The 20,825-nt window shown below is 50.5% G+C and overlaps 1 protein-coding gene and 1 long non-coding RNA gene across 53 annotated transcripts in view; one reads left to right on the plus strand and one right to left on the minus strand.

Moving 5' to 3' along the window:
• LOC138850245 (uncharacterized) overlaps positions 1 to 20,825 on the minus strand; it is a 514,649-nt gene that overhangs the window by 337,580 nt on the left and 156,244 nt on the right. For 49 of the 50 annotated variants that reach the window (XR_011389934.1, XR_011389944.1, XR_011389950.1 and 46 more), the window contains one exon: positions 1,196 to 1,375. The exons of the other annotated variant lie outside the window; for it this stretch is intronic. This is a non-coding gene — a long non-coding RNA (uncharacterized lncRNA). The remainder of the gene's footprint in view (positions 1 to 1,195; positions 1,376 to 20,825) is intronic. 50 annotated transcript variants of the gene reach the window in all.
• On the plus strand, positions 9,086 to 18,361 carry LOC138850231 (ral guanine nucleotide dissociation stimulator-like). Of its 3 annotated transcripts, none has more exons than XR_011389927.1 (6): positions 9,086 to 9,263; positions 9,632 to 11,252; positions 13,042 to 13,235; positions 13,374 to 14,569; positions 14,940 to 15,565; positions 16,503 to 18,358. XR_011389927.1 is itself a non-coding variant. In XM_070076539.1 (6 exons), the coding sequence occupies exons 1-5, from the start codon at positions 9,096 to 9,098 to the stop codon at positions 13,868 to 13,870; spliced, it is 1,116 nt and encodes a 371-aa protein (XP_069932640.1). In that variant the 5' UTR covers positions 9,086 to 9,095; the 3' UTR covers positions 13,871 to 14,569; positions 14,940 to 15,043. The 3 variants fall into 3 exon arrangements, 1 of the variants encoding a protein (XP_069932640.1); XM_070076539.1 differs by lacking the exon at positions 16,503 to 18,358 and having other exon boundaries at positions 9,632 to 9,694; positions 11,059 to 11,252; positions 14,940 to 15,043; XR_011389926.1 differs by lacking the exons at positions 9,086 to 9,263; positions 9,632 to 11,252 and having other exon boundaries at positions 12,160 to 13,235; positions 16,503 to 18,361.

Raw genomic sequence — 20,825 nt, forward strand, 5'->3', positions numbered from 1 at the left:
TCCTGAATAAAGGTTAAAACTACATTCAGACAGTGAAAAAGTTATCCCTGGCCTCTTTTCTAGTCACTTGGTTTCTCGCATCTCGTAACCCCACCCAATCAAAGTTAACCACATTTGTTAGCTCTTGGATACCCTTGCCGAGTCTCCATTGCCTGTACAAGTAACTAGCTAACTGTGCATGTTGTATTTACCTCCTTTCGTACAAACCATGATCTTTTTCACTTCACATCATTAAGGTGATTTTCCTTACCACTAAACAGGGAATGCCCTCAGTCCCAAATGTCCTTGTAAAAGGAGGATATTTTCAGCTCAGAAGACCCAGCAGATATCAAAGGAAATAACTCAGCCAAGTGCAAAAGAAAAAAGAATATTGGCCATCTTCTAGAGAGGCTGTCTCTACAAATCTAACTTGTTCATATTAAGCGTAAGTCACTAATAGGAACGGTGAGGATGAAAAGTTACCAGCTTACTTTGAGTGCATTAAGATGTCTAAATAGTCTAGTTAAGCTATCTCTTTTAAGATTTGGAAAAGTACATGATTTCTACAATTCTTGTCTGTGTCTATCAACTGGGGTGTGTCCTTCAGGGGATGCCTCACCTCAGAAGACCTCTTTGGGAGTGTCCATGGGGACTGATGCTGTCACTGTAATGTACTGGGGAGACGTTGGAGAAACTCTAAAACTTTCTGCAACACACAGGAACGTCCTCCTCCTCACGACAGAGGTATCTGGACCCAAGCGATAACAGTGCCAAGACTGAGAAACCCTATTTTCAACTGTCTAAACCATGAGGCAACACAAACTACTCACAGCAAACAAAACTGGTGAAAGTTACACTCCCATCACACATGCACTGTTCTAGTCTTGTCCCAATAACCACAAGTTAGCCAGGCAGTAGTGTGGGTGTAGCATTCGGTAGGAGTTCAGAGAACTGGCTTTGAACTCAAGGGGATCTAACAATGAACCCCAACAGAGTTTACACATCCAAACTCAAGTTGTTACCAATAATACCAGTCCTAGCTCTTAGTCGTTACTGTAAGAAACATTACATCAGAAAGCATTTCGAAAGGCTTGGCACACAGGCTAAGCCTCACAAAAACATCAAAACCTATAATAACTTTGAGAATGAATTCTTCACCCAATAATGAATCCAATATGGAACAAAACCTGACTTTCTGACAACATTAGAAACTTACCATCACTGGCCCCATCTTCTGGACCCAAAATATCCCTGTTCCAAAGCCTCTACATTCTAGAACCGTGTCCATTATCCCTATGTGATTCAGAGTGTGTCTTCACTTCATTTGACACATCGCTTCCATTGGAACTCCAAGTTACGTCAGTCAACACACTGTTACTCTTCGAAGTGAGAGTTTCTGACAATGAAAAAAGAAAACACATCAGTATGTCAGCCACTGCGGTCATTTATCTAAAGGAAATTGTAAGCATGCTACTTGCCACAATCACAAAGATACAAAACTCTGACAATACTGAAAGCAATGTCTTATGTCCAATCCTCTTGCCTCAAGTTTGAAGAACAACCTAAGATTCTTTGAGTTAAGGCCAAGTTACAACAAGAAAAAAAAGGAGAACTGGCTGAGATAGATTATCAATTGATAGTAGAAATGAAAGATCTCCGTGAGTGAGATCCCAGGGGAAAGAAGGAGCCATCCAAGAAGGAGGTACCTTCTTTCTCTGAATGCTGGAGAGAAATTCCGCTTGAAGGATGGCCTTATCTAAACAAGGGCAGAGTTTGTGAACTCCAGAGGCATCCATACCCTTAGCAGCTCGTCACAAGAGCCTCGGCTGATCACTGACATCATAAATAAGAGTGTCAATTGTTAAATCAACAACAGAAGTCACTGTGCACTTGCTCCTCCTGTAGGACCTCTGTCCTTAACGTGGTGTACTATGAGAATTCACGGTAAAACTAGCCTTCAAACATTACTTTCCACTTTGCATGTCAGTGTGGGTGCAAGCTGTGAAAATCTTTACTGAGTATAGAGTTGGTCTCTATATAAAGATAATTAAAAATGAATCTTCATGAAGAATGGGATGCGAGAGGGAGTAGGGGGTGGGGTGGTTTGGGGGTGGGAGGGCAGGTAGGTGGGAAGAACAGCTACAATCTGAAAGCTGTACTTATGTAATTTATCTAGTAAATAAAAGCTTTCTATAAAAATAGATACTAGATATTAATAAATAGAGCACAGATATAATAACAATAATAATAACAATAATAATAATAGAAAGAATCAAAACAGACTGAATGCTCCAACATGGGAAGTATTGCATATAGCAGCCTCCCAGAATGACAATGACCTCAAATAACACCCTGGCTCAGAATCAACCCTGAAGACATTCTGATGTGGCTAAAACACCTATGAGAGCATGTCAGGCATGGGAAGACAAAACACTGTGGCACACAGGGTTCCCCATGAAGCACTTCTGTGGGTAGACCCCAAGAGAAAGAAGTGGTCATCCACAAAGGATACACTTTATTCAGAAGGCACAAAAGAACTTCCTCTTCCCCGTGGCCCTGTCTAAATATGGAAGGAGTCAGTGGATTCCACAGGCTTCCACAGCTGAGGCAGCTCAGGTCAAGATCCTCAGGTGTTCGCTGATGTGCTAATTCTGAAATTCTCAGCAGGGGTCACTGTGCACTGACTTCCCATGCAGGACCTCTCTGCTCAAAGAGTTGAGGTATGTGAGTTAACAGTACCACTTGGTCACAAAGATCTACCACACTTTCACGTGAATGACACCATCTATGGATTATAAGCTAGAAGAATGTCTCATGCTCGCAAAAGTCACACCGCCCTTGGGTTCTTCTCCAAAGTTAACTCACTCCACCGCAACAGATACTATAGACATACGTAAGTCAAATCTCAGAAAGCCTTACTTTCATTGAATTCAAAAGCACTTTCATCTCTTGTTTGTTGTAAAAACAAGCCTGCCGGTGTTCTAGTGCATAGTAGGGTAATAATACTTCACCAAACATACAGTCTTTTCTCAAAAGCTAGAAGAAAGACTTCTGAATGTACATACTACAAAGAAACCTTGAATAGGGAAGCGGTGGATGCGGATGACCTAATATGATCATTTAAATGTATGCATGTAGGGCAATATTACATTATACCACATCAATATGTACAGCTACTCTTTGTCAACAAATAGAGAAACACATCAAAAAGGAAATACATCATTGTTCAGTGAAATGCATCTCCAAATGCTCACTCTTTTTCATAGAAGTATATGCCATTCCAAAGTTTCCAAATACGTATAGTATTCAGCCCGTCATGTTTTGTTAATAAGTTCTAGGTAAATTCTACTCCTGTCAGAGAAGATGCCCCTAAAGGAGACAGAGGAGGAAGAGAGGTGGGAGGGCTGCTGTGAAGTTAGGTATGGTGGGAGAATCACTATGTTCCGAAAGCCGTGTTTAGGAAATGCATCAAGTTGGTATAGCTTCCATAAAAGGTGTCTGGGAAAAACTGGAAATAAAATAATCCAGGATTCCATGGCTGGCTGTGCACTGTGTAGAGAAAATCAGTGTCTACAGGGGCTCTTTGCTGTACACCCAGGGCAACGCTCTTTCCGTCTTTTCTCTAGAAGATCCCACTTGGGAAGAAATTATGGACATCTAGTAGTCTATTTTCCTGTCTCGTCTAGTAGTAGAGGGTGCACTGCGCTCCCAACAAATCCAAGGCTGATGCTTGCTTTTGTGGAGTGGGAAGTAAGGGTGTGACAGTCAAGGGATACTCTTAACAAAAGAAACATGGGTTGAGAAGGAATTTAGCCTAATGGCTTAGATGCTTTGATGGTGAGTTCCGATGCCCATTTCTCATATCAGAGTACCTGGTTTTGATACTCATCTCTGGAGCCTAACTCCAGTTTCTTACTAAAATACCTCTGGGGAAACAATGGTTCCTATAACAAGTTCCATGCTATTCACATGGGCGACCTGGGTGGAATTGCCAGTTCCCAGTTGCAGTCTGGCACATCTCAAGGCACTTGCAGGACTGGGAAGTGAATTAGCAGTTGGGAGCTCCTCTCCTCTCTCTGTCTCTGTTCCTTTATAATGTTAAGATGGGAAGCGTGGCAAAGGCCCTGCCAACTCGGAAACAAAATGCGTTAGTTATAAATGAAAAGGCTGTTATATTCAGCCACACACAAACCTTAATTCATGCATGGCAAACCAAGATAAAGGAAAAACAAATACCAACTAGGAAAGTGTAGGTGGTCTGCCTAGTATATCAAAACGAAAGAAACCTAACGTACACATTGTTCTTGGAAACGAGGGAGAAATGGCCAACATTCCAACAGAAAGATGGGCAAAGGACAAGGACAGTTGACAGGAAAAGGGACACAAGTGGCTTTTCTTCCAATGGAAAGAGCGCCACCTTTCTCCTGTGCAGGGCAATGCAAATAGAAACTGCACATCTCTCATTTGGCTACAATTCAAGTACTTGGCAGCATATATTGGAATAAGAAGACACTCCTCGAGGAGTGGTAATGAACATGCGAAACCATGCAACCTCTATCAAAGGGGAATCTAGCAATAGAGTTCTACAGTAGATCTGCCATTTGCACTGGCACTGTCACTTCTGGGAGTTAACTCCACAAGTATAGGGGCATATGTGGTTTCTGTGTTTGTGTTGCTAACACTCAATGCCTGAAACTGGATAATCTGTGAAGATCAGAAATTTATAGTTCTCACACCTAGAGCGCCTGGGAAGTCCAACATCAGGGCATCAGCATGCTTTGTCTGATGAAGGTCTTACTATTGCATTGTCACATGGTGCAAGGCTGAAGGCAGAAGGGCCAGAGAGCAAATCAGCTGAACACCACATGGAGCCTGTTTGACAGGGACCTCAATCCCCGGTTTCAGTAAGGCCCAGCCACGACCGTTGTGGGTATTTGGAGAGTGAATTAGTGGATAGAGATTCTCTCTCTCTCTGTTACTTTGCTTGTGTCTGTCAATGTGTGTGTGTGTGTGTGTGTTGTGTGTGTTTCCACATCTCAAGAAAACTGAACGAAGAATCCATCAAAGCCAACCATTATTCTACAGTGAATTCTCTAAAATAGACAAAATTCACAGTCTGCTCAGTTCTTTAGAGGTGGACTAAATGCTGATATCATTTAAAGATGATGGTCCTCTTTCTAGAACACAGAAGGAAACAAACTCACCCAAAGCCTAATGACCCTCATTGTATTTTTATTTTTTAATATCTTTCCTGATTTACTTGGAAGATTTCTGGGTTCATATTTCATATTTCTTGATTTAGTATAGAAAGGTAGAGTGACAGCGAGGGAAAGACAGAGTAGTTTCCATTCCCTGGTTCACTTCCCAAATCCTGCAACAGCCAGGGCTGGCTGGACTAAGCCAAAGCCAGGAGCCAGCACTTCAATCTGGGTCTTGGAATTGTGTGGCATTTTGTCATCCGTTGGGGCATAGTCTGTTTCACAGTGCATCTGCAGGCTCTTCTATCAGAAGCACAGAGGAACAAGGACTCCAAAAGGGGATATGAATGCCCCTTGTGGTACTTTAATCACTGGACCAGATGCCCACCACAAGAGTGATGATTTATTCCAGTCGATGTCTGCTAAGTCCTTTGTATGAGAGCAAATTAGGAAAAGCAAGCAAAAGGAGAGAAGTCACTTTCCCAAAACTGGCTTAACGCACAGCATCACAATGTTCACCCACAACTTCACTTCAACAATGGCCAAGGGCAAGGACAGACATTTCTCCAAAGACGAACAGCACAAGAGCTATATTGAAAGGACACACTATTATTGGTCATTGGCCATCACAAATCAAGTCTGCAATGAGATAGATACCCCTTCCAAACCACCTCGAGGCTATTCAAATAACCATGAACCTGCAGTTGCATTCTCAACGAGCTATCTAAAAGAACCGGAAACAAGTTTGAAAAATATTTACCCAGAAGACTTCACAGGATTCACACTAGCCAAAACACAACCACAGCTCCAGTGTCCATCAGTAGATGAATGAATAAACACAATATGGTCTACTCGTATGATGGAATTCAGCATGAAGTAGAATACAAGTACTGATACGGGCTACCGCATAGGCAAAACTTGAAACCATGGTGCAAGTTGAGGGAATCCAGATACAGCAGAGAATAGTTTATAATGCTAGCTCTATGAAACATCTAGAGCATACTCACAGACCGAGAACTAATTGGCAGTTGCAATTGCTGGGGGAAGGGAGACTGGAAACTGGCTACTACTGGGTTTCGAGCTTGCTTCGCAGGTGATGTGATTCACTATTAGATGGTGGCCGAGGCGGTGGTGGGCAGGACTAAAGCTCTCAATAAACTTGCATACAGCCTTTTGGGAAAATTTTTCTGACTGCACCCACCAGTGAACTAGGGCCTCTCTGCTGCTATAGATTGGCTGGTCAAATTATTTTACTGTTTGAAAGGCAGAGTGCCAGAGAGACAGGCAGGGAGGAGGGAGACAGGGAGGTTGATCCAGTGAAACACACGAAAACCCCTTCAGCTGAAACCCCACAGTATCCACTGTGAACCAGACATGTCCTGTCCCCACAGCAAGTAGGAACAAAGTACAGCAGGTGGTATTGAACACACAGCAGGCCATCAGTACCTTTAGAGCACACCGCAAGGTGGGGGTGCACAGGATGTGTAGAAAATCACTCTCTAGGCATGACTGGTAGAAAGGGATACTTTGGTGACTTCAGTGGAAGAACATCTACCAGAGTTGACCAGGATTTCCTTCTCAAGAATTCTAGGTCTTGAATCCTCCCCCAGAGAATTATCAAAAGCGATGCATGAGAATCTACAAATTCGGTAAGACGATCAGGTTTCTCACAAGAAACTTTACAGGCCTGAAGCGTGTGAAAGCTTATCTTCACATAACTGAAGGAATAAACTTCCAACCAAAATGACATCTTCTTATGGACAAGTTAAGGGACAGCATCAGCATTAGACCTGCCTGACAGGGAAGCTCTATTGCCCTCTCCTGGAAGCAAATCGACACTACATGGCAGCAACACAGAACAACCAAAAAGTGGCAAAGCGCCCCAGGGTAAGAGAAAAGGAAAAGACACATACAGGATCTTCACTACCGCCATGGAATAGAAATCACTTTTACAACTTGGAATGAAATTTAAAGTAAAATCACAGAACTGGCAATGACTATACATACGGATCTCATGTGTATTTTGTAGCAAGTCATTTGGAACTACATTGCTTCTATGTGGATGAAGTGGAAGTCTAAACTAAATGTTTATAGGTGTGAATAGTTTATAGATTCCCATTGCAATGTGTCAGTAGATACCTGTAGATGATGCACAAAAGAAAATGAGAGATAAGAAGTCATTAGGAGGGGCTGGCACTGTAGTGTAGTAGGTTAAGCGCCCGCCTGCATCAATGGCATCGCATATGGGCACCAGTTTGAGGCCCGGCTGCTCCACTGCCTATCCAGCTCCCTGCTAATGGCCTGGGAAAGACGTACAGCCTGGAAAGACAGTCAGTGATGATTCAAATCCTTGGGTTCCTGCCACACAGGTTGTTGACCCAAATGGAGTCTGAGGCACTTTATTTGACTTAAGTTTTGGGGGACTGAACCAGCAGATGGAAAATCTCTGTGTCCCTGCCTTTCAAACCAATACATAGGAATTCTTTGAAAACAGAAAGCGCAATGGATGGCATGGCGACATCATAGGTCAAGGCACCTCCTGCAGTGCTGGCGTCCTGTATGGGTGCAGGTCTGAGTCCCGGCTGCTCCTCTCCTGATCCAGCTCTCTACTGGGCCCAGGGAAAGCAGTGGATGATGGCCCAAATGCTTGGGCTCTGGCACCCGGTTGGGAGACCCAGAGCAGGCTCCTGGCTGCTGGAATTGCATCGGCACAGCTCCAATCATTGCGGCCATCTAGGGACTGAATCAAGGGATGGAAGAACTCTATTATCTATCTATCTACCTATCTATCTATCTACCTACCTACCTACGTACCTACCTACCTACCTATCTCTGTCTGTCTTCTTCTGCCTCCCTGTAACACTGACTTGAAATTAAATAAATAAATCTTACAAATGTACCCAAATGACTCCTGGCCTCGTTCATGACTTTCTTAATTCCCCAGTCTTATCGCTTGAAGCAGGGAGGACTAGGGCTCTTCCTATTGCTTGGAGGACATGGAAAAGAAAGCAGCTCACCCAAAACTCTAGGGATTACAAGCTAAGTCTAATGCCAAGTCCCTCACTTGACTCCCTAGCGAGGAAAATGATTTCACCCATGTCCTCTGAGATTCTTTCATAAAACACCAAGCAAACCAGACCTGGAAGGAGTCTATTTCCTCAGGCATCCTTAGTATTGCACTCTTCTAAAGAGGCTGGACAATTTGAATGAGCTCAGACCTATTTTCAAATGGATGCCACTCTCTGTGGTCACAATGAAGCTTCCTAGCCAGTATTTGATCCCCCAGCCCTAGTGATTTTCTGTGAGGTCTTTTGCTCTATCGATAAGGTGGCCTGTTTCTGGGGCCCTGCATGCTGAAGATGGGAGATCTGATGCCAATTTGGGGACATGGCTTTCAGGTGAGCTCTCTCACCTTCTCCTGGAGTTCTTGGACATGGCTGCTATCATAGCCAGAGACACTGAACCCGTATTCGGGGAAGATGCGCTTTAAGCTGTGACCTCAACATCTCCCGAAGGGGCAGGATCCACGACTCAAGATGCAGTTTAGAGTCTGTTGGGTCCCTAACCTTGGCTTTTCATGGGTCTCCATACCTTGCTTGTTTCTTAGGGGTTTTCCCGAAGGAACATGCTAGAGTGTTTGGAAATGATACGAAAAGGAGGTTTGGGACCCAGCTGTCTGTCTGTCCGCAGGCTTAGGGCCCTGTCTACATTCAAGTCTCTTGAGGGAGCTGAGGAATGGCACTGTGTTTGTCTCCTTGTGTACAGTTAAGGGGATGATATTGTGGCAGCAGCCCAGAGGGGCCTTGGCATATCTTCTTAAGGGAAAGGCTCCACAGAATGGAACTTTGAAGATGTGACCTCACTTCCTTGGTGATAGAACTTACACTCTGATAGCAACAGTCCTTAGCAGCTCACTTGATGGGAGACGTTCAGGAGAAGACCATGTTCTCTCGTTGCTGCCAATCGTTGCCAGGCTCTGGCCTTTTCCGGCGCTTGAGACATTGGCTCCGCTCTCACACGGGGTGTCTGTGGCCTCTTACTGCAAGGCCACCCCAGGGAACAGAACAGCCCAGGAGGCAGCCCCAGGTAGCGGAACAGGCCCGTCCTGGCAGGGGATCACCTGTGACCCCATCTGGGTCTTCTTTGCCCCTCCCTTCACCATGACAGTGGCAGAAGAAGAGGGGCTCTTGCTGCCCAGCAACACGATTCACGTGTTGGAGCCTCCTGTGTCTTGCGTGTTCATACCCTATTTTGTGGACAGCTGGTTGGGCAAGTGGGTGTTGGGGGACCTCCTCTTGTCTTCTGGAGACCTCTCTGGCTGCACAAGGGTACAGAGGCCCTTACTTTCCCGACCTGGGTAACAGAATGCCTCATGGGGGGAATTATTCTCTGTGGGGACAGCCAAGCACGACACTGATGCCTCCGGTCTGGGCTGCCACACACTCTCTTTGCAGAGCTCCACACTCGAGTCCACAGACAGAACATATGAGGAAGCCACAGGCATCGTCAATGGACACGTGAGTCAGGCCAACAACGTGGCTAATGCCGGTGTGGAGGGAGCGAGGGGCCCAGGAGTACCCACATGTTGGGGCACGAGATGACCACGGTGTGCCTAGAACCACATCCTGAAGGGAGGAACGCCCCTGGCTTTTGGCCTCGTGATCTCCCACTCAGTGACTGACCCCCATCCCACTCTCAAAGAAATCTCAGCCCCTTGGCAACTGGGTGTTGGGAAACTCCCTGTTCACACAAGCATCGTGTGTGGCCATGGTGCTGAATGTTTGCCCACCTAGTCCAAGAATCCTGTGCAGTCCTTAGTCAGCTCCACTGCCTTCCAGGTCTTCTCCAAGCTTTAGGACTCAGTGATCCTACCAGGAAGGTTTTCCCACACAAAAGGGCAGAGGGTTCAACCAAAAGGGTGAAGATACCACACAGGACTGGAGCCTGGCCCCCACCTGTTCTATTCCATGGGATGACATTGCCCCTGTGGCCACACTTGCATGGCTGCTGGGAAGCACTGGGATTCAGCTGCATTGCCACGGCAGCGGTGCTGTAGGACACAGACTCACTGTCTCTCACGGAGCACAGTCAGCTAGGCTGCTCAAAGCACAGGAGCCCAGGTTGGGCAGCTCTCCCAACAGGAGTCGCTGTTCCCATTTCTGGTGGCTGCATGTCAGGGCATGGCCAAGGTGATTTCTCAGGAGGGCTCATTGCCATCTCCATCCCCAGTTTCATTTCCTATGCTCCCCTGGGCTTCTCTGTGCCCCTGTCGCATCTGCCAATGAGCACAGCAAGGTAATGGGATGGGGCCCACGCCATTTCTGGGGGTAAGGTCAATCACCTCCTTGCGGACTACTGGCCCAACTGCAGCAGTCACACTCAAGTGCTTTGGTGTCAGAACAACCCCACGTGTGTGTTGGGGATGGGGGCCACAATTCGGCTCTGAAAAGGCAGTGATGCCCTGCTGAGGACAAACTCCAAGGACCAGGCTGGCTGGGGACTGGCTCTACACATGTGTCGTTGTAATGCCTCAAGTCAGGTCACTTGGCAGAACGCCTGTGGTCATTACGCCACAGGCAGACACCTCTGACTATGGCTCTTTTCAGGATCTAGCCTCCCCTGGGGCTTCATATCCTACTCCGCCCACTTGTTTCCATTCTGCAGTCTGGTGGCAAAGCAAATCACACAGTTGCCCTCATTTCTAGCTCCCCCAAGGGGCACGGAATCATCTTTCACTGCTGGCCCCCTCGCAGGACTTTCTCATCCCTCAGTCCCTGTTCAGCCTCTTGGCCCCAACTGGGGTTTTCTCCCAACCCGGGTGTCTGCTCCCCTGTGCTCCCTGGAACTGCCACTGACTCACGTCCTTTCTGGTCCTCCCTAGTATGGAAATGGGTCCATGCTCTACTTGGCAGAGGTCTGTGCCATGCGGACCCTACAGCCAGACACTAAAGAGATGCTGCTGGATGCCCTGGTCCCGGGCCCCCTGGGAAAAAGGATCTGCTACTTCAACACCTTCCTGTGTACATACAGCGACTTCTCCACCATTCCGTATTACTTAGACCAGATATTCGACAGGTGGGTAGCTGCCTTTCAGCACTGCGGTGATGCAGAGATGAATCTTACATGTTTTAGATGACCTAAGCGACTTAAGACATGGCGGGCATGGAACGGGTGCCTTTCTCTGTGGACAGGGCTACTGGCACATTGCGTCACACCTCTTGATTTCCTTTCTCTGCACCCTCACGAACCAATGTCTCTACTCAGGTGGGAACCGGCCATGTGCCTCTATGGTTGGAAAACCTCCCAGATGGCAATCCTGTTTTCTCCTTTTTCAAGAATCAGAAATGTTTTCTTTCACAGGCAGAGTTAGACTGAGAGAAAGAGAGAATGCGTCCTTCTATCTGCTGGGTCACTCCCCAAATGGCTGCAAAAAGCAGGGCTCTGGGAAGCCGGGCTGAGGAGCCTGAAGCTCTATCTGGCCCCCTCAGGGGTGCCAGGGGTCCAACTACTTAGGCCATCATCTGGCACTTCCCCAGGCTCATTAGCAGGGAGCTGGACACCAAGAACAACAGCCAAGACTTGAACTGGCCAACCCTGATATGGCTTGCCAGTATCACATGTGGGCAGGGGCATTGGAAGCTGCTATGCCTTCGTACCGGCCACATTTCCTACTTGTTCCAGCTGCTCCTGTCCTTGATATATGCACAGAACAGCTGCCCTCAGGGTTGGTAGCAGTTGCCCAGACCCCTCATCGACCTGGCAGGTCTGCAAGGAATCATTCACTCTACATATATATGGGAAGCCTTTCCCTTGTGCACTTTTCCAGACACTTGCCACAAATCCAGTGAACAAAGCATTCAAGGGCCTCACAGTTGTGGGGAATCCGACCCTCACAGCCGAGATCCTATACAAGTCCTGTCCTGCAGCGGCAGAGCTGAGGCTTGCCAACCTCCTCTGGGAGTAGCTGCAACGTCCCCTACTCTGATCACAAGGAGAACCCCATGTCCCACTAAGATGCGGGGAGGTTGGTGTGCAGATGTGGCCTTCTGTCACTCGAAAGAGTGGCAGGAAAATGAGGGCTGAGGCAAGGCAGAGGCAGACAGTAGGTGCAACTCCAACTTCTGGCCCCACCACATGCAAAGGAAGTGCTGAAGAGCAGTGCTATGGATAGGAGCAGATACGTTCTGCAGAGGAGCGGGCATGTTGGGGCTCACAGACAACACCCACATAGCCATGCCCAGGGCAGTTGCTTCCAGCTTTGCCTACCCTCCCTGACCACCCAACCCAACCCACCATCCCAGGAGCAACCTACTCCCAAGTCTGCTCAGAGCCAGAGCCTAGGGGCCTCCACCTGAGAAAACCATGGGAATGAATGGGAAGGCACTGAAAGGAACATGAGAAGGAAGCCATCCAAAGGAAAGCTACTGCCGGCAATGCCAGAATCCCTTGTGGGTGTTGGTTGGTGTCCCTGTTGTTGCAGTCCAGATTCAGGACCCTGCTCGGGGGTCTGGGAAAACCAGGGGAACATGGTCCAAGCATTTGGACCTCTGCCACCCATGTGGGAGACCTGGATGGAGCTCCTCACTCCCCGCATGAGCCTGGCCCAGTGCTGTCCACTGCCCATCCGGGGAGTCAAGCAGTGGATGCAAGACCTCTGCCCCGGTGTGTGTCTCTCCCTCTCTCTCTCTAACTCTTGGGATTCACAGTCAAGAAATCGCCTTGGAAAACAGCAAAGCATGGCATTGTCTTTAAGAAGCTAGAGTTCACCGGCAGGCTCCGTGCCCCACCCCACACAGGGAGTCCTGGAAGGGCAGCAAGCAGGGTAAGGTCAAGTCTGACTCTGCTGCCCACTCTCCTTCCCCAGGAACATGGCTTCCTGTTTGCAAAGCTGCAAAGCCAAGTACAAGGCCGAATTCTGCGATCGCACGGATCTCCCGCTTCTCAAGATGAAGGTCGGATCCAAGCAGGTCCGCTTGCCCAGAGGAGACCTGCAGACCCATGCGTGCTTTCTGCGTGTCAGGATGGCCTACCCAAATCCCACACAGGCAGAAGCAGTCGGTAAGATGCACTGCACTCCGCGAGATTATCTCGGTGGGCTTTGGGGCTGGAGCCCCTTTAGAGGCAATGGGATCGCGCCTGGCTTTTGAGAGGCCATTGGAAAGTGCTTGATGTTGCTGACCCTTTCTCTTCTCCCAGCTCCTGCTCTATTTGCCAGGCTGCAGTCATGCCAAACACTGGCTTTAGAGCCAGATCCCCCACTGCTCACAGAGCTAGAACCTCTTCTGGAGACAGGATCCATTTCAAAACTGAGGCTGCCACCATGCACAGAATCAGCACCAAAGACAACTATCAAAGTCTCCTGCGCATGTCCGGGACCTGCAAACAACCAGCCTCGCAAGATGGCTAGCATCACCACATTCCCCGCCAAGCTGCTGGCGGAACAGTTCACACTGATGGACGCGGTGAGCAGCGGGCTTGTCTCGGCAGGGCCAGGCCCGAACACCCCTTTGGCACCAGCCTCCCCACAGCTGCCCCGACCAAAATCCAGTGCCCTGGCTGCAGTTCAGGCTTCAGGTCCCACCACCTATGTGACTGGACCAATGTCTTCACTCCCAAGGCTGCCTTTCTCCCATGGCTGGCAGAGAGGGCACCCAAACCACACCAGCTGCACAGTGACTCTGCAGATCAACTGACATGGGCCTGGCAGAAAGTAGGGCTGGATCTGACCCACAGGGCACTGGACGGGCCTAGGTGGAGGGCATCCAGGTCCACCCACTGCCTTCCCATCTGCCTGCGATGCCACAGATGTCCTGGGTCCTAGCACACATATCCCAAACAGCAAGCACCTTGTTGGAGTTTTCACAGGGAGCAGCACTGGCACAGGGACAAGGACTCCAGGGCAGATGCCAAGAGCAGAAGGATGAGATACTGGGCGGGATGCCTGGGAGCACACACCTCTGTCTCTTTCCTCAAGGCTTGGGAGGGTTGGGATCTGGGCTGGCAGGAGCGAGGCGACCTCAGTGGCAGAACACATAGCCCAGCTGCTCCCATGTTGGGGAGCTGCATGCCAAACTACCTGAGCTGCAGCTTCGAGCACTGTCACTTGCCGGGGTGGCTGGGCTTCACTGCATTCGAGCTAGGCTGGCTGTGCCCATGGGATACCCTCTTGCCCCCAGGAGCTCTTCCAGAATGTGGTCCCCTATCAGTGCCACAGCTCCATCCGGATCCAGCAGAACAAGGAGGTCAATGCGCAGCTGCCCCCTACTGTTCTCGCTGTCATCATCCACTACCACCACGTGGCCCATTGTGTTACTACCACGTGCTTGGGGGACCCCAGCATGAAGGCAGAGGACAGGGCCCGCGTGGTGGAACACTGGATCAAGGTGGCCAAGGTAAGCTGAGGCTGTCCCAGGGGCTCCCTCTCTGCACGGCAGGGACGTGCCACTTTGCTTCCTCAGCTCTCAGGTGTACAGTCTGTGGTCACAGATCCTGCCCAATCCCTGGGCTCTTGGGATCCACGAGGTGGCCTGATCTCACTCACTTGTCCCAGAACTACATGCTCACTTCCCGCCTAGGCCCCTGACATGGGTTGAAACCAATCTAGCCCATGTGAGCGTGGCTCAAGGGGGTCCCATCACTGACCTGCTCTGGCTCCCTGGCCAACTCTCTGATGCATGAGGGGGATGTCAGCACAGCTGGCTGAGCCTGGCTCAGGTGGGGCTCCAAGCCACCTACCTGCCATTCATCCGCTCCCTGCCCTAGGAGTGCCTGGCTCTCCGGAACTACTGCTCGGTCCACACCATCCTCTGCGCTCTGCAGAGCCACCCGGTACGCCAGCTGAAAACAACGTGGGGAGAAGTCTCCAGGTGGGTGTGCATCCCTCAAAGCACCTGGTGGACCCGGGACTACCCTCGGGCCTAAGCACTAATCCTCCAAGACTCACAGAGGCTGGTATCCTGGGACACAGGGAGAGGCGTGGACTGCCGGGGGCAGGGGTGGGGAGCACCATCTTTCAGCGGCCCTGGGACATGAGGACTGGGTTTCTGCCTCAGGATGACATTTCCATTAGTCAGGCACATGTGGCTTCCAAACTACATACTTGCGCCTGTGCACCACGCAGCACTGGACCTGCCTGGGCACTCCAACTCTGTAAACACTCACACACACACACACACACACACACATACACACACACAATCAAAACAGAAGATACTACCAGGCAGGGTGGATCCTCTGATCTTTGTTCTTAAACCAAAGGGGTTTGATCCACCACCTCACCATTCCATCCAAATATCTCCTGGTTTTCCCCTCACAACAGAAAAAGTGCCAGGAAATTTCAGCGTCTTTGCACACAGGACAATAAAGTCAACAGAGATGTGCCCATGAAGGTAAAGTGGGGGCTCAGGGACAGGGGTGAGGGCTTGGCAGGAGGGGAAGGGGTGTGGCTGTAAGGGCATCAGGGCAGAGGGGAGCTTTTGGTGTCACTGAAAGTGTGCTTGAAAAGAAAACCTGGGGTGTGCCTGCTAGGACAACAGGCCAAGAGAGGGCTGTGTTCACAGGTCGTGGGATGCAGTCGGGCTCAGAGGGCAATGGGAATGGGCTGCAGCGAGAGCAGCTTGGCTCTCAGAGGGGGCTGTGAGCACCCACAGGTCTCTGGCTCCCATGCTGTTCCTGCTTCCCCCAGGCTGTGAGGTGGATGCGGCAGCAAGGGCTTCCTTCCATCTGTGCTGGGGCCCTAGAGGTCCTTTGGAAACCAGGCCTGCTACAGGGTTCTCTGTTGCAGCCTTCCATGGGGAGGGCTGCCAAGCCTGCCCCACACATTGCACAGCTTGGGAATGCCAGGGGCTGAGCAGTCGAGTGGGATGCCAAGCATTGGGTCTTACTGGCTGCCCTGGGAGCAGAACTTCTGTCTTCTCGAGGAGAGAAGCAAGCAGCATGAGCCTGTCTCTCAGTCTGCACAGGGAGCCTCATGTGCATCCAGGGAGGCAGGGTATGGGGTGCTGGGCCTGGCTTCCTCTCAGGGACACGCTGAGGCACAGGTCAGTCAAAGGATCCTTAGCGCAAGGGGGACCTGAGGTGGGAGGGGAGGCCAGCACCCTCTCCAGCTGAGGAGCAGGCACAGGGAGGCGTGGTCAATCCCCCAAAGCCACCTTCCCAGTGGGAGCTGCATGAATCCATACAGAGCACGTTGTGGGAGGAGGGGAGTGCAGGGTGGGCATTATACCAATGGAAGTGAGCCAGACATGCAGGGCTCAAGGTGGTTTGCACAAATGTGGGCCGGTCAGGAAAGGACTATCTCCCTGAACGTGACCCTGACCCTGGCAGATGGCGATCTGCAGGTTGCCTGCCCGGGAGCAGAACCCCCAGAGAACACAGATGCGGCAGCGGCTGCAGAAGAAGGCAAGTGTGCCTGGGGAGGGGGGGGCAGGGGCTCCTGTCTCCCACTGGGGGCCCATGTCAAGGGAGCAGGGCCTTCTGCCTCCCTTGTTTGCCCACGCCCATCACCACAGTAGCTGAGAGACCCCAGTTGAGAGACCAGAGCTGAGGGCCTGAGCTGAAGGGCTCCCAGCAGACTTGGGCCTGAGCTGGGGCTGGCACCCCACAAGCTGACTTGTTATCATGCCATCAGGGCTCCCAGGGTTGTCCGATTCTAGAGGCAGTTGGCTGGATGCAGGGAGAATTGGGAAAGGCACTTTAGGGGCGGGGAGCTTCCCAATGGGGAATGTGGCCAGGGCTCCAGCAGCTGGGGTGGAGTGCATCTCAGGGGCCGGGCCTTGGTGGCACCTGAGAACAGCTGCTCACCACCACCACCACCTCATGGCACAGGGAGCCGTCCCCTTCCTTGGCACTTTCATCATGTATCTGGATAGGCTGGACATCGCCATGAAGGACTTCGTAGATGTGAGTGAACTTGCCATGGGTGGGGCAGGCTCCAGGACCCTGAGGCTTGGGGGGAGGGTCCTGGGCTGAGCTCTCAGCCCCCAGCTCCTTGCTGCCCATGTCTCCGGAGGCCTCACAAGCTGTCCCAGGGAGGAGGGCTCACCTGCATATCCCCTCTGAGTGCGGGAGCCTGCAACCAGGTGCCCACCCCTGTCCCCCAACGGTTAAAGCTGCATAGCCAGAGTCCCTGACTGCAAAGCTGCACAAGGTCTTGGCTGAGCCTGCTCAGCCTCTGAGTTGGGTAGCACCCAAGGGAAGGAGAGAAATTGGGCCCCTGTGAGGTCAGGCAGCACCCACATGCCTCAGTGCACCCATCCATTCCCAGGCCTCACTTTCCCTGCCTGCCATCAGACATGGTTGGGACAGCAGTTCCCTGAGCCTCAGCCACCATGTCCCCTTCTGCAGAGCTAACAGCCTGTCCCAGGGACACCTTCTTTTCCTTCCTCTTACCCAGAGGGGAGGGCCAGGGGCTAGTCACAGGCCAGGGGCTGTTCTGATGGACTCTGCCTTCCAGGGAAAAAACAACATGCTGAAAATGACAAAGGTGAGCAGCTCTGCCCTATCTTCCAGGCACAGAGGGGATGGAGGGGTCAGAGATGCCCTGGGCAGAAAGCCCAGGCTCCAGCCCATGCGTGTCTGTCTGCTCTCTCCACTGGGATGGATACACACAGAAGGAGGAGAGCATCCCTAGGGAGGCTGTGGCTAAGGGACTGGAATCCAGGAGAACTTCCTTCCTGGGCGAGGGGCTGTGTGTATGCTACTCAGAAGACAGCTTGGAGCCTGGAAGGGATGGCCAGGGAAGGCTTCTCTAGCTAAAAGACCCAGAGGCCAGCCCCCTGCCCCTGCCACAGTCTGCCCCTCCAGCAGTCCCAGTGCAGGCCTGTCAGCATCCTCTCTGCCCCTCTTGCCCCAGGAGATAAAAGTTCTCCAAGAAATGCAGCGGCTCCAGGTGGCAGCCAGTCAATATACTTTGCTGCGCGACGCAGAGTTTGCACTGTGGTTCCAATCCATGGAGAGGCTCAGTGACACTAAGAGGTGAGTGCTGGGCAGGGATTGCGGGATGTCCAGGGTGGCAGATGGGGAAGGTTCTCCTGTTGTGCACTGAGGAGAGGGCTACCCATGGCTCCTTGGTCAGCAGAGGGCCTTACCCATGGGCAGTGCGGGGCTCCAGGACTGCGGCTGCAGGGCGGGCCCTGGAGGGAGCCTGAGATGAGCAAGAGTGCACTCATGGCTGCTTCTGTGTCCTGCAGCTACAACCTGTCCTTCCTACTCCAGCCCCTCTGCTAGAATGTCCACCTCATCCTCAAGGCCAAGAACATCAGGCCTTGGAGAACATCAGCATGACTGAGTCCCCCATGCAGGCAGAGAGTGGGGGCTGCAGAGTTCATCTGTGGGCTCGGGGACTGCACCGTGACACTCGCTCCGTTCCCCGCCGACCAAGCAACAACCCAGTGCCTGGGAGACTGGCCTCCCTCTCTCAGATGGGTGGTCACATCATCACCAATTTCACGGATTCCTCCTAGATTTTCCTATGTATATAGTTCACCATGATTAGTACCAGTTGGTTAGGCCTTTCATTAAAGTAGTATACATGGTAGACCATGAGTGTCCTTCTTCCTCTTTATCCCTTCCCTGCCCTGCTAATTAGAGACCATTCTCTAGATCCACAGACAAAGACATTCATGCAGATTCGAGAGGGGTGTGTCTCCCCATGCAAGGATGCCACACCATGAGTGCTCTTTCAGTTCTGAGGCTCCTACATGGAGCCCCATGCTGTCTCGTGGAGAGAGTCCCTCAGGGTCTGTTCTGAAGCGCAATTCATACATCCATCGGTATCTGGCGAGAACAACGCTCTCACTGCTTCTACACTTGCTCCCACGAGCTTTGGGAGTTTGCTGCTTAGGGCCCTTTAGGCTCAGATGGTGGTCCCCTCTATACAGTGTTTTCCAAATGATGTGTGTCACCAGTGACCAGCAAAATGTCCCAAGAACACAACTCAGCCCTAGTCACTAGAGAGAATTCCCTGTGAGATTCAGTGGGAAATGCACATAATAAAAGTGCACAATCTTGGGAAGCCAACACTGACAAAAATTTCATCGATGTATACATATATATACACAGAGATTTGTATGTATTCAGGTGAAGTATCCACCTGCAGCAAAGGCATCCCACATGGGTGCCCGTTTGAGTCCCAGCTGCTCTGCTTCCTACCCAGCTCCCTGCTAATGGCCAGGGAGAGACATACAGCCTGGGAGACAGGAAGTGATATTTCAAACACCTGGGTCCCTGCCCCGCAGGTTGGAGACACATGCTGCGTTGGAGACACTGTACTTGACTCAAGTATTTGGGGACCGAACCAGCAGCTGGAACATCTCTGTGTCTCTGCCTTCCAACCAATGAGTCAGAATTCTTTCAAACATGAAAGCACAGGGGCTGCCACTGTGGCATAGCAGGGAAAGGTGATGCCTACAGTGCCGACATCCCATGGGGCCGCCTGTTCGAGGCCCGGCTGCTCCTCTTCTGATCCAGTACTCTGCTATGGCCTGGGAAAGCAGTAGGGTTTGGCACAAATGGTTTGGCCCCTGCACACTTGTAGGCTTTCGATCGGCTCACTCCCAGCCATTGCAGCCATTTGCAGAGGGAACCTGCAGATTGGAGGTCGCTCTCTCACTCTCCCAGCCTCCCTGTAACTCTGCCTTTAATAAATATATCTTGAAAACAATTAAAATACAAATAATGTACTAAAGGAGTAACTTGAGCCAAGAAAACCAAAGATCAGTCTAGTGGTCATGGTAAAACACTACCACAGAAACCACAGGTGCTCTAAATATATGCCATGATCATGGGAAAGATATCTCATGTTCCTATTTAGACAAATGAACAGACATTGGACAATGTATGCCGAAACTGCGAAAATGTACAGTTTATACTGATATGGATTTGCCTTCTGGAAGCCTGGGATTCTAGGACAGGGTAGGAAGAGAGAACACCGAGTAGGAGCCCCAGTCAAAACCTGCCCATTGAATAGCTAGAGCTCTCCAAGAAGAGCACAACTTCCATAGCTTGTCCATGTTAGGTGAATCTACTGGGAGACGAGCATGGGGAATTGATGACACAGCTTCCTCTCCTTTCCCTATAGCCCTGAGATGCCTCTACACCACATCTCCAGTGTCCTACAGATGAGCAAACCTGGGGGTGGTCCTGGCGACACCTAGAACCCCACAGATCCAAAACACTTGACAAACGCTAAGCAGAAAAACATACCAAAGCACGTCCCAATTAACTGCTGAAAACCACTAGCAACACCAAAACCTTCAAAGATCAAAAATGAGAAGCTTCAGCCTGACTCACAAAATCCTTGAGCTGAAAGACAATGCATCAGTGCCTTCAGAACTTGGGAAAAACCATTTCCAACCTAAAAGTACATACATGTTTTCAATCCTACATTACAGGACAGTAAGATCAAAGCATAGTTAGAGATGCCAAGCATCAAAAACGCTTCTGTATGCCATTGCTCAGAACCTGCCAGAAGATGTGCTCCAGAAAATCAAGGGTGGAGGGGCCTGCACCCTAGCTCACTTGGTTATTCCTCTGCCTGCGGTGCCGGCTTCCCATATGTATGCTGGGTTCTAGTCCCGGTTGCCCTCTTCCAGTCCAGCTCTCTGCTGTGGCCCGGGAGGGCAGTGAAGAATGGCCCAAGTGCTTGGG

This window comes from Oryctolagus cuniculus, chromosome 6, assembly GCF_964237555.1.
Source record: "Oryctolagus cuniculus chromosome 6, mOryCun1.1, whole genome shotgun sequence".
In the NCBI taxonomy this organism is placed as follows: domain Eukaryota; kingdom Metazoa; phylum Chordata; class Mammalia; order Lagomorpha; family Leporidae; genus Oryctolagus; species Oryctolagus cuniculus.

What these genes read in the sequence shown, in the direction of transcription:
- LOC138850231 (XM_070076539.1), top strand. Translation starts at nt 9,096, where the DNA reads ATGGGAGACGTTCAGGAGAAGACCATGTTCTCTCGTTGCTGCCAATCG. An exon ending in AGCCCAGGAGGCAGCCCCAG is followed by an intron (nt 9,264 to 9,631) that starts GTAGCGGAACAG and finishes CTCTCTTTGCAG; the next exon opens with AGCTCCACACTCGAGTCCAC. An exon ending in TTAGACCAGATATTCGACAG is followed by an intron (nt 11,253 to 13,041) that starts GTGGGTAGCTGC and finishes CTCCTTCCCCAG; the next exon opens with GAACATGGCTTCCTGTTTGC.